The following is a 13341-nucleotide window of genomic DNA, read 5'->3' as shown; positions in this document are numbered from 1 at the left end:
AAGCAACTACATATTTCCCTCCAAGGCAGGCCTCATGATGCTTGTTAAAAACTTTCAACATACTTTGCATCATCAATGTGGTTCAAAATGTGCCCTCATAATGGAACAGTCTATGAATGGAACGTGACTATTTCTCGCTCCGTGAGTAAGAACAGCCCTGTCTGCTGCTGTAATGGAGAGCAGGGTGTGAGATAGCTCTGATATGTAACACTTCACTGATGTTCACAGATAAAATGCCGTGCTCAGCCTCAGCCTCTGTCCTTGGTGCTGAATTCACAATCATGAGCTGTCCATGGTGCTTGTCATTCCATAGAAGCCCACAGTGCATGTATGACCCTTGTTCAACTTGTAGTGCGCTTCAATAGACATCTTCAACAGAATACATGTAGGATTGTTGATCACAAAATAAATAATTTCATCTCATCTGACTTTGTTCAACACCTAATTAAACATTCATCCTTTTTTAAATTAAGCGTAACAGTGAAATGCTTGCAGGTCTTTTGGTGTGAAATGTAAAATAAATGGTTAGAATAATATGCAAGCAGGCAGTACTATATTTTTGCACACTTTTCCAACTTAGCTTCTTAGCTCCGAAAAGGCAAATTAGAAAACTCTTAAACAAAACACTTTGAGAACTAGAATTATAAGGTTTCAATATAATACAATTGAATGGAAACTGCTATAATTAATAGGTACTTTATTATCATCCATAATGTGCCTTAATGTAATACGTGTCACTCTTCACTTTCTCTACTTCCATGAGCCATGAAGCCTGACGTTCACAGCAGCAGTTATATGAACGACCCCAGCTCTGCTTCGTTTGAAATATTGATGACGAACTGTGCTACTGACATACACTGTATCCAAGTGACTGGCAGAGAAAGAGCCTCCTCTGTATAGACGTGCATCAGAGCGCTGTGGTGAAAGGGCTTGTGTCACCAGTAGGTCAGCCTGGTCTTGTGTGTCCACTGGATCTTTTATCTTTCTGAATACAATATTGACGGGGCAAAACGATATACTGACTGCAAGTGAGTGAGTGTCTGAGTTACGTTCGATCAACGTTATGACAAGCCAGAAATAAGTGTGTAGTAGTGTTGTAGAAAAAGGTTCAGTTATATCATCTGGACTCTGTTTAGAAAAGGCTAGACGTTTCGACTTTCATCCAAGAGTCAATGTCAATAAGCGAATTTAGGCCGGGAACTCAGATATTTATACTATTCTGTGGTAAGTCCAGCCCATCGGCCGGGCCCTCCTGCAGTAGAAAAAATAGTTTGTTTCAACAGAAGTGTAGTATAGTGTGTAAAAAAGAAATATGACAATGTGCACAGACCATTATAATCCTTGAGAAATGAAGTGAAATATGTCTTTTATACCTCCATGTTAATGAAGGGTTACATTAGGCAACAAGTAATGATGAGTTTGACAAGAACAATTTGTGACGGCTCAATGACTCAGGTCGGAGCATCTCCAAAACACAAAAACCAGATGATCTATTATTCCTATCCTTTCCATCTTCCCCATCGTCCTCAACATCTCCAGCTCTATCTTCCTCCTGCTTTGTTCCTGTCTGTTCGACAGTGCCACCTAAACCATCTGTTTTGTTCTGTCCTCATCTTGCTCAAACATGGTTGAAGAAAAATGAAATGCAGTTACACTGTCTGTATCTCATTTAACTGTGCCTGCCTTAATTAATAAAGATCATTAGATAAGAAGAGTCAGCAGAAATGCAAATTGACCATTTAATCTAGAAACAACATAATACAGATAGCCAAAAATGCTCCTTCCTGTTCTCTGTGGATCTCGTCTCTCTTTATTATTTTTTTTTGTTGTGGCTGAATATTCAAAGCACACTGTGGGTAGCAGCAAAAGGTGGCCGCAGTAAACAAATACAGACTAAAAGCTTTCCAACCAAAGAGAAAATCAACAGCAATTCTCTTTGGAGTTATAATGCCTATATACACAGTCTACATTTAGACATTAGTAAATATCTAATGTAATGGCTTTATGTGGACACTAAAACAAATACAAATGCCTTAAAAAATCATGATATAGTATATGCTTCATATTATGGCTTTATATCTCCACAATATAATAATCAATTATGTGTCTATTATGTTGTTGTTTAGACTCTAAGCTGCCAAAAAAAAGTAGTTGATCCTTGAAGATTTTTGTTTCTTTTCTAAAAGTGAATTAAATACACTTGATATACAAGATTTTTGTGAAGCTACAAATTTTGTCTTGAGTTTGAAAATTAAAGTGCATTTAGTGACATCATGGCCACATTGTAGTGCAGTTTCTCATTTGATCAGTAACATTTCACAAGATTGGCAGTTACATCAGATGCTTTGTTAAATGTAAACCATCATTATACAGGTGCTTATGTGAAACTGACTTAAAATGCCAACTTTGAGGATGAATCACTGGATGCTATTATCATATATACCGTATAGTGTTATATGTTAGAAGAATAAACTCCACTGACCAATATCCCAGGACCCCGGACTCCCGATCTCCCTGCGTCCGATGAAGTACCAGACACAGGCCATCCAGTGCGCCAGGAGCCCAAACATGGACATGAGCAGAGTCAACACCACTGCACTGTACTGAGAGTAACGCTCCAACTTCTGCAGCAGCCTCAACAACCGCAACAGCCTCACAGTCTTCAGCAGGTTCACTCCAAAGTACTGCAAACAAGGCAAACAGATATTTACCACAAATATGATGTGGAAAATGGACTTTACCCAAGAGTGTTAGTTATTTTGTTTCATACATTTCTAGTCGTGAGTCAACGAGTGTGTGAATAATTTGAGAGTAGATTAGATTTCTTTAGATTAAGATACTTTAGAGTTTTCTGCATTTTTGGCCACTAATAAGGCCTTAGTTATTTTATTACTTGGTTTACGGATCCGCCGAACTTAGATGATTGATTTATACAATATAAATAAAATAAATTATTATAACATTTTTTTTATAAAGTACCGCAGACAAAGCAAAATAGCATTCAATTAAATGTAAAAAGGGGTATTGAGTCAAAAGAAAAGAGCGCGTGAAGCAATTTCTCGCCAAACTCCTGCGGAAGTCTGACCTCCGAGCTGTCCCTCTGCGCGGTCCCGGGGAGAGCGCGCGTGCCCGTCTCTCTGTCTGCTGCGCGCCTTGTGGTAAACGGGTTTAAAATACACATTTTAAACCCGTTTACAACATTTTCTTGAGCGCGTTTTGCCGTGACTGGGTGGGTGGGGGAGGGTGCACACTTAAGCGTCAGTTCTGTCTGTCTAAAACACGCTAAATCTACTGTTACACGCTCCTGCGCGCCGCTTCTCTTCTATATTTATATTCCGTCCGCCTGTGCAATATATTTCATTTGAAAATTCGTAAACCAAGTAATAATATAACTGCGGCCTAACTAGCTTTGTATAATGCCACAAAATCAGTTTGTTATTTTAGAAGCAAAGGAAAAACGTCTTTGCTTGACTCAAGGCCAGGTGTCTCTAGTGGAGAAGTTTGGCTGAGGAGTGGCTGTGAGACTCACTGGGGAGGGTTTGACATTAAGTTCTGTTGTGTTTGGTCTCAAAACTTGGCACATTGTCAGGGCCCATGTGGAAAATGAACCATTGAGATTCATGAGATTGTCCTTTCCATGGTAGGTGTAAGTCGAGAATGCTGATTTGCCACCCCCAATGGTGTGTCACAGATGTCTGGTATGCTTGTTGATGAATAAAAACAAGTGCTGCGCCCCCTGGAGGTGCACGGAGGCATGACTCACCACACTGACGTTGAAAGCATACAGCAGGTCAAAGGGAAGAGCCGCGATGAGGTCCACGAACAGCCAGGTGGTGACGTAGTGGACGCAGATGGAGCGGGCGTCGTACACCACCTGACCAGACGTGCTCACAAAAGTAGTGCGGAAGTTCAGCATTATGTCTGGAAATACAATGGTCAAATTGAGACCCAGAATCCAATAAGGAGAAATTTGTGTGTTTTGTTTCCATTTTTATAGTTAAGTTTGATGTATTTCTTTCTTTCTTTCTTATTAAATAAAGCAGGGACATAAAATAACTTGGGAAGGTTAGAGGAAAATAATAGTTATGTTTTGATACAATTTATGGAATACTCAAACAACTACAAAATGACAGCGAATTGCAATATTATTAGCCATGTATTTCTAAATGCTCTTGACAAATTAAGTATATTCATTACCACCATGAACTCTTTGCTTCCACTGACTAGCAATACACTGCTATTATTACAACCGCTTATTGGAAAAATAGTGCAACAGTCTGTTTTGCCACAATCAAACTTAAGCTTTTATGGTTTGAAAAAAAAAAAAAGATGAACAAATCTCTGCATCTTTACTGTAGGGCGCCTATGCTGTGTTTTGTATTCATTTGGTTCCATTAGGCTAAATCAGGCATGTCCAAACTACGGCCCGGGGGCCAAATGTGGCCCTTAGACCAATTTTTGTTGGCCCTCCGGCTTCCTGCTAAGTTGGCCCAACCAACAAATAGAAGTACTTTTACTGTAAAATTGGAAAAAAATCAAGCATTTTGATGTTATAGCAACCTAATAATAATGTTCCAAGTCTTATGAAAGGTGTGGAGGCTCATCAAAACTATGTCAAATGCAAAACTTCAAATGAATGACTTTTCAAATTTGACATTGTTGGGTTGTTTGTGGCCCTTTGCTCCATATAAGTTTCAAAATGCGGCCCTCATTGAAAAAAAGTTTGGACACCCCTGGGCTAAATGGTCTTTTAAAGTGCAGTCATAAGTTTTGTACAGTGAGGTGGACAGAGAAGAAGCCGAGGGGAAATGAGTTTGCAATCAAACATAATTGTCCTCTGTAATGCCTCATATCCTTTTACTGCTGCATTGGAATAATAAAAACACACTAAACTAACAATGCCACTAAACTTTAGTATTGACGGATAAGTCTCACTAACGAGTTGCACTAACATCATGTTTTCTATTTTCCGTATGAATATACTGAGCCGAGTTATACCTGATGTGGTGAAGTCAAATACAATATGTGAAGCCTTTTTAGTATTTCAAAAGATTGTTTAAAGAATATATCTGAGTTGTAATGAATATGATTACTGTGATGTAATTCATTTATAATTTCAATGTTAATTAGGCCCGAGCCCCAGCAGGGCGGAGGGCCTATTGCTCCCGCAACGCTGCCGAAGGCAGCGTTGCAACTGTCTGACGGGGTACCAAACATGCGGGCTGCGCCCGCATGTTTGGTACCCCGTCGCCCCTGGCAAGTACAGTGAACTAGCCCATGCCGAAGGCATGGATTATGCATACTTACTCCTGCTATGACAGAAATAGTCAACAATTAGTGAATGGGCGTAGCCCATTCACTAATTGTTGACAACAGCAGCGCGAAGCGCTGCATTCCTCCAAAAACCCTCCTGGCATCGTCCCGTACGCGAGAGTCCATGCCGCAGGCATGGGCCATGCTTGTATCTGCTCAAATCAATGGAAGTCTATGGGGAGTGGGCGGGGCATCCCGACGGAATAGGGAATGACGAGCGCGTAAGCGCTCGTAATGATGATTCCACCCCATGGCGGCATCGGGAAGGCTTAGAGCTTTCAAGCGATGTATCATTTGTTGTTATAGTGGAAACGGCTATATTGTTTTTGCTAAAAATATTATTATTTTTAGGCCCGAGCGCCACAAGCTGGCGAGAGGCCTATTAATCTCGTAAGGCCGTGCAAAGCACGGCTGCGAAAGTGCGCACGTAGTGCGCACGAAATCGAGCGCGAAGCGCTCGCCCACTTCCAAACACTCACTAACGCACTCCTTCACTCATGCACGCCCCGTGCATACTAATTAGTAGTAGGAAAATGGAACATTACCGTTGTAAACGGGCGAAGCCCGTGCAAAAGTGCGCACTAAACGAGCACTTTACATTGAGATGACGACCGCGAAGCGGTATAAAGCACTCATTTGCGCTAAGTACCTCACGGATACGTTCCCCATCTCTTGCATGTTCCGTGCATATAAGCATGTAATGCAAAAAATGAACATTATTACTGTATAGAGGGCCAAAAACACAAAGTGGGCGGAGCCCACTCAAAATTAACGAAAGTACCCGTCAGTGACGAGGGACCCACACCATGAGGTAGGAAAGCGCGAGCGCTTTCCGAAAATGTATAGTTTATGATATTTGGAAAATGGGAAACATTGTTTTCGCATCGGAATATTATTCTTTCTTCTTCTTCTTCTTCTTCTTCTCGGGACCAACCCCCCTATTTTTCACCCAGTGAACATTGACGAAAAGTCACAAAAATTTGCACACCTCTAAAAATCGTGCCTCTCTACATTCTGGCTATTTCCCTTTTCTAAAATAAAAAAATTGGCGCGTCAGCGCCCCCAAATGTACCAAAAATGCATTGAGAGATGGGAAATGACCCAAAAAAAATCTGATCGTAGAATCATGAAATTTGGCGCAGAGGTAGATGGTGACAAGAGAAGTAAAAAATATTATTACGGCAACGCCGTCCGCCCAACCAAATGTCGGCCATATTGCTTCAAAAATGGCTAAACATGACTTCGGAGTTTTTCCAAACGTCGTACTTTTACGAACTCCTCCCAGGGCGTTGGCCCTAAAAAGCTGAAATTTGGTGAAAATGCTACTGAGGAGTGGGACATCAAAAGTTATCCAAATTACATTGATACCTGTCACGGTCTCTGTGCGGCAAAGCCGCAAACTGTAGCAAGAATTTCAGAAATCTCCCAAATTTAACATTTCTGCCGTTTGCGCAGATAAAGTCCGAATTGCGTCAAATTAGAATCAGTTGTTAAACTCTTTGCCCTAAACCTACTTGAAGTGAAATAAATTAATTTGGAGCCACAGCGCCCCCTACAGATTTTATATGGAGGTTAAATATTTAGTTTTGCGAAATTATATGAAATTTGACACACAACTCAATTTTGGCATCCCCATCAGAAAAGTCAATGAGACTCATGTCATAATTGTTATGGTTTTGCCGTAACGATGACCGAAACCTTCCATGTTATTCCAATGGGGAAATCGCCAGAACATGTTTACACTTTAGACTTTCACAAACTCCTCTTAGGGCGTTAGACATATTAACCTGAAATTTGGTGAGACTCATCTTCAGGGGTCGACCATCAAAAGTTATCCACATTTTTATTCAAAAAGTCACGGTCTCTGTGCGGCAAAGCCGCACATTTGACCAAGAATTCAAAATAAAATTGCTTTTTGATGGTAAAACAAAGGGGAGAAGATGTGACAGCGTCACAGATTCAGCAGTAGATGTCGCCCCCTCCTTGTGCGGCGTGGCGGCGGCGGCGTGGCGAGGGCCGATCATTGCCGCTTGCGGCTATATTTATTATTATTTTTCTTGTTCTTCATGAACTCTAATTTGACCCCCTGAACATGCTCAAAAACTTACCAAACTTTGCCCAAAATTCAGAATCGGCGAAAAATTTTGTTTTTTCTGGGCCATTTTTTTTTTCCTAAAAAAATGGCGCAACAGCGCCACCGACAAAAGTCAGAATACATTGCGCCGATTAGGACCAAAATTTGAATCAGTTGTTCAACTTTCTAGTTTGGACCAGTTTATGATGACAAAATTGAAATGGGCGCGATAGCGCCCCCTACAGAGTGACCTTTAAATTAACATTGAAGGTCAAAAATTAGTTTTACTAAAATTTTCTAAACTTTACCCAAAATTCTATTTTGGCGTCCCGATCAAAAAAGCCAATCAGACAAATGCCTTAATTTTTACGGCGTAGTCGTAGCGATGACATAAACCTCCCATGTTATCCCTATGGGAAAACCGCTAAATCTCTCGAATATCCACATTTTTCTGTTTCACACTTTAACGAACTCCTCCTAGTGAGTTTTGCCCACCGACCTCAAAATCGGTGTACGTCCTCTAGACAAGTGGGGCATCTAAAGTTATCCAAATTTTAAGGATAGATTTTACGGTCTCTGTGCGACGGAGCCGCAAACGTTTCCCAGAATTCTGACTATTTGGCCTTCAGAGTGGCCTATAAACAATAGAGTTTTTCCAAACGACATGATATTTTGAATAAAATTCTAATTTGCCATCCAAATCATAAAAGTATGAGAGCCAAAGTCATATTTTGTACGGCGTAACCGTAGCGATGACAGAAACATCCCATGTTATCCTTATGGGAAAATCGTAGAATCGCTCAAATCACCACATTTTTACGCTTCACACTTTAACGAACTCCTCCTAGGGCGATTGCCCGATCAAGTTCATATTTGGAGAATATCATCTACACAAGAGGGGCATCAAAACTTACCCATATTTTGATTCTAAGTGCTACGGTCTCTGTGTGGCGGACCCGCAAATATATGTCAGAAATGGGAAAACAGCGAAATCTCTAAAATGACCACATTTTTACGCTTCACACTTTAACGAACTCCTCCCAGGGCGATTGCCCGATCAAGCTCATATTTGGGGAGAATCATCTACACAAACGGGGCATCAAAAGTTTGTCATATTTTGATTTTAAGTGGTACGGTCTCTTTGCCGTGGAGCTGCAAATATACTGTCACAAATGGGAAAAACGCCAAATCCTTGAAATGTTCACATTTACGCTTCACACTTTAACAAACTCCTCCGTGGGCAATAGCTCGATCAAGCTTTACTTTGGGAAATATCATCTACACAAGCGGGGCATCAAAAGTTATCCATATTTATATTCTAAGTGTTACGGTCTCTGTGCGGCGGAGCAGCAAATTTGACTGACACTTGTGTTCATTTGCACTGGATTGGCCATGTCCAAAGTGTCGCCGTCTGTCAAGTTCTTTTTTAATTCAACACACAATAAGGGCGCCATCTTTATCAAGTCGAAAGCGCAGAGTCGGAAGGCCGGCGGCCGGCGAGGGCCGTTGGATGCCGCTTGCGGCTTTAATTAGACCCGAGCCCCAGCAGGGCGGAGGGCCTATTGCTCCCGCAACGCTGCCGAAGGCAGCGTTGCAACTGTCTGACCAAACATGCGGGCGCAGCCCGCATGTTTGGTACCCCGTCGCCCCTGGCAAGTACAGTGAACTAGCCCATGCCGAAGGCATGGATCATGCATACTTACTCCTGCTATGACAGAAATAGTCAACAACAATTGTTGACAACAGCAGCGCGAAGCGCTGCATTCCTCCAAAATCACTCCTGGCATCGTCCCGTACGCGAGAATCCATGCCGCAGGCATGGGCCATGCTTGTATCTGCTCAAATCAATGGAAGTCTATGGGGAGTGGGCGGGGCATCCAGACGGAATAGGGAGTGACGAGCTCGTAAGCGCTCGTAATGATGATTCCACCCCATGGCGGCATCGGGAAGGCTTAGAGCTTTCAAACGATGTATAATTTGTTGTTATAGTGGAAACGGCTATATTGTTTTTGCTAAAAATATTATTATTAGGCCCGAGCCCCAGCAGGGGGAGGGCCTATTGCTCCCGCAACGCTGCCGAAGGCAGCGTTGCAACTGTCTGACCAAACATGCGGGCGCAGCCCGCATGTTTGGTACCCCGTCGCCCCTGGCAAGTACAGTGAACTAGCCCATGCCGAAGGCATGGATCATGCATACTTACTCCTGCTATGACAGAAATAGTCAACAATTAGTGAATGGGCGTAGCCCATTCACTAATTGTTGACAACAGCAGCGCGAAGCGCTGCATTCCTCCAAAAACCCTCCTGGCATCGTCCCGTATGCGAGAATCCATGCCGCAGGCATGGGCCATGCTTGTATCTGCTCAAATCAATGGAAGTCTATGGGGAGTGGGCGGGGCATCCCGACGGAATAGGGAGTGACGAGCGCGTAAGCGCTCGTAATGATGATTCCACCCCATGGCGGCATGGGGAAGGCTTAGAGCTTTCAAACGATGTATAATTTGTTGTTATAGAAAAAACGGCTATATTGTTTTTGCTAAAAATATTATTATTATTATTATTATTATTGTTATTATTTTTCTTGTTCTTCTTCAGCGCTTTGATCTCTAATTTGACCCCCTGAACATGCTCAAAAACTCACCAAACTTTGCCCAAAATTCAGAATCGGCGAAAATTTTGTTTTTTCTGGGCCATTTTTTTTTGCGTTAAAAAATGGCGCGACAGCGCCACCGACAAAAGTCAAAATACATTGCGCCTATGGGAGACGCCCCGAGGTCAACTTTGGCGTAAAGCTACGAAATTCAGGACACGCATTCCTCTCGTGAGGACGAACAAAAAAAATCATTGTGGCCACGCCCCCAGACTTACCCTATGGCCGCCATCTTCCTTTGAAAGTGAAAATACGCTGTGTTAGTCATTTTGTTCACGTCAAACTTTGACGAACTCCTCCTAGGGCGTTTTGCCCACCGACTTCAAAATCGGCGTACGTCCTCTGGGCAAGTGGGGCATCTAAAGTTATTCAATTTTTTGAGATACCTTTTACGGTCTGTGTGCGGCGCAGCCGCAAAGTTGGACAACTTATTTTGGAATATTGCAGATCTAAAAATTGCTCCCATTTGATCAAAACCAGTCCGATTAGGACCAAATTTGAATCAGTTGTTAAACTTTCTAGTTTGGACCAGTTTAGGCTGACAAAATTGAAATGGCCGCGATAGCGCCCCCTACAGAGTGACCTTTAAATTAACATTGAAGGTCAAAAATTAGTTTTACCAAAATTGTCTAAACTTTACCCAAAATTCTATTTTGCCGTCCCGATCACAAAAGCCAATCACAAAAATGCCTAAATATTTACGGCGTAGTCGTAGCGATGACAGAAACCTCCCATGTTATCCCTATGGGAAAACCGCAAAATCTCTCAAATTACCACATTTTTATGTTTTACACTTCAACGAACTCCTCCTAGTGCGTTTTGCCCACCAACCTCAAAATCGGTGTACGTCCTCTAGACAAGTGGGGCATCTAAAGTTATCCAAATTTTAAGGATAGCTTTTACGGTCTCTGTGCGACGGAGCCGCAAACGTTTCCCAGAATTCTGACTATTTGGCCTTCAGAGTGGCCTATAAACAATAGAGTTTTTCCAAATGACATGACATTTTGCACTAAATTCTAATTTGCCATCCTGATCATACAAGTATGAGAGCCAAAGTCATATTTTGTACGGCGTAACCGTAGCGATGACAGAAACATCCCATGTTATCCTTATGGGAAAATCGCAACATCGCTCAAATCACCACATTTTTACGCTTCACACTTTAACAAACTCCTCCCAGGGCGATTGCCCGATCAAGCTCATATTTGGGGAAATCATCTACACAAATGGGGCATCAAAAGTTATCCATATTTTGATTTTAAGTGCTACGGTCTCTGTGCCGTGGAGCTGCAAATATACTGTCACAAATGGGAAAAACGCCAAATCCTTGAAATGTTCACATTTATGCTTCACACTTTAATGAACTCCTCTGTGGGCAATAGCTCGATCAAGCTCATATTTGGGGAAAATAATCTACACAAGCGGAGCATCAAAAGTTATCCATATTTTTATTCCAAGTGTCACGGTCTCTGTGCGCTGGAGCTGCACATTTGACCGACATTTGTGTTCATTTGCACTGGTTAAGCACAGCATTGTACATGTCCAATGTGTCACTGTCTTAGTTCTTAGACAATTGCGTTAGCGCCAACTCTGTAAAATGCAGAGAGCAGAGTCGGAAGACCGGCGGCCCGCGAGGGCCGTTGGATGCCGCTTGCGGCTTTAATTTTTATTATTTTTCTTGTTCTTCTTCAGCGCTTTTATCTCTAATTTGACCCCCTGAACATGCTCAAAAACTCACCAAACTTTGCCCAAAATTCAGAATCGGCAAAAAATTTTATTTTTTCTGGGCCATTTTTTTTTTTGTTAAAAAATGGCGCGACAGCGCCACCGACAAAAGTCAAAATACATTGCGCCTATGGGAGACGCCCTGAGGTCAACTTTGGCGTAAAGCTACGAAATTCGGGACACGCATTCCTCTCGTGAGGACAAACAAAAAAAATCATTGTGGCCACGCCCCCAGACTTACCCTATGGCCGCCATCTTCCTTTGAAAATGAAAACACGCTGTGTTAGCCATTTTGTTCACGTCAAACTTTGACGAACTCCTCCTAGGGCGTTTTGCCCACCGACTTCAAAATCGGCGTACGTCCTCTGGACAAGTGGGGCATCTAAAGTTATCCAATTTTTTGAAATATCTTTTACGGTCTGTGTGCGGCGCAGCCGCAAAGTTGGACAACTTATTTTGGAATATTGCAGATCTAAAAATTGCTCCCATTTGATCAAAACGAGTCCGATTAGGACCAAATTTGAATCAGTTGTTAAACTTTCTAGTTTGGACCAGTTTAGGCTGACAAAATTGAAATGGGCGCGATAGCGCCCCCTACAGAGTGACCTTTAAATTAACATTGAAGGTCAAAAATTAGTTTTACCAAAATTGTCTAAACTTTACCCAAAATTCTATTTTGCCGTCCCGATCACAAAAGCCAATCACAAAAATGCCTAAATTATTACGGCGTAGTCGTAGCGATGACAGAAACCTCCCATGTTATCCCTATGGGAAAACCGCAAAATCTCTCAAATTACCACATTTTTATGTTTTACACTTTAACAAACTCCTCCTAGTGCGTTTTGCCCACCAACCTCAAAATCGGTGTACGTCCTCTAGACAAGTGGTGCATCTAAAGTTATCCAAATTTTAAGGATAACTTTTACGGTCTCTGTGCGACGGAGCCGCAAACGTTTCCCAACAATGGTGCACTGAATGATTCAACACAAACAACAAAAGATAAGATAAGATAGCCTTTAATGTTACAACGCAGTAGATACAGGGGGAAAGGACAGTAACTTATAGGAAGTTTAAAAAACACTCTTAATAGAAGAACTCTTATAAACAGATGCCAGGGCCAGGTATACGAACTGCAACGGGTCCATGGCTTTGAATATATGAGATATGAGATAATAGATATGATATGTACACCACCAGAGTCCAATTACATCAGAGATCACATCTTCATCCTCTTCTTCGTCTGTGCACTCTTCTGTGCTGTGACTCTCGGCTCTTGGCATCAAAGCTGTAAACAAATAACAGGACATTTAAGAAATGGCTAACTATTTAACATAAAACACTCATTAACTATTTTTTTTTTTTAACACAATGTGAGAGTTTCAATATAAATACCTGAAGTGCTGATAACTCTTGATCTTTGGAAGCCGTCTGAAGAAGGGACTCAGATGCTTCTGCCAGTCCAAGTTCTTGACAAACACTTTGCCATCCGCCGTTCCAACAAGCTGTGGGATATTGAAGTGAGACGTTGGCGGTGAGGGTCCAAAGACAGCACATTAGATTCTGTTGTAGAGATCTGTGCG

The 13341-nt window shown here is 42.0% G+C and overlaps 1 protein-coding gene across 2 annotated transcripts in view; it reads right to left on the bottom strand.

Annotated features, from left to right (window-relative positions):
- Positions 1 to 13341, bottom strand: part of kcnh3 (potassium voltage-gated channel, subfamily H (eag-related), member 3) — a 107827-nt gene that overhangs the window by 22118 nt on the left and 72368 nt on the right. For both annotated transcript variants that reach the window (XM_072444936.1, XM_072444937.1), the window contains 2 exons: positions 3764 to 3921; positions 2483 to 2684 (listed from right to left, as the gene is read on the bottom strand). In XM_072444936.1, coding sequence (XP_072301037.1) covers positions 2483 to 2684; positions 3764 to 3921 — 360 coding nt within the window. The remainder of the gene's footprint in view (positions 1 to 2482; positions 2685 to 3763; positions 3922 to 13341) is intronic.

Source organism: Eucyclogobius newberryi, unplaced genomic scaffold (assembly GCF_026437365.1).
Source record: "Eucyclogobius newberryi isolate DKJ021-1_F unplaced genomic scaffold, fEucNew1.0.hap1 SCAF_14, whole genome shotgun sequence".
Lineage (NCBI taxonomy): Eukaryota > Metazoa > Chordata > Actinopteri > Gobiiformes > Gobiidae > Eucyclogobius > Eucyclogobius newberryi.
Note: the sequence above shows the minus strand (reverse complement) of the source record. Positions and strands in the feature narration are given on the sequence as shown.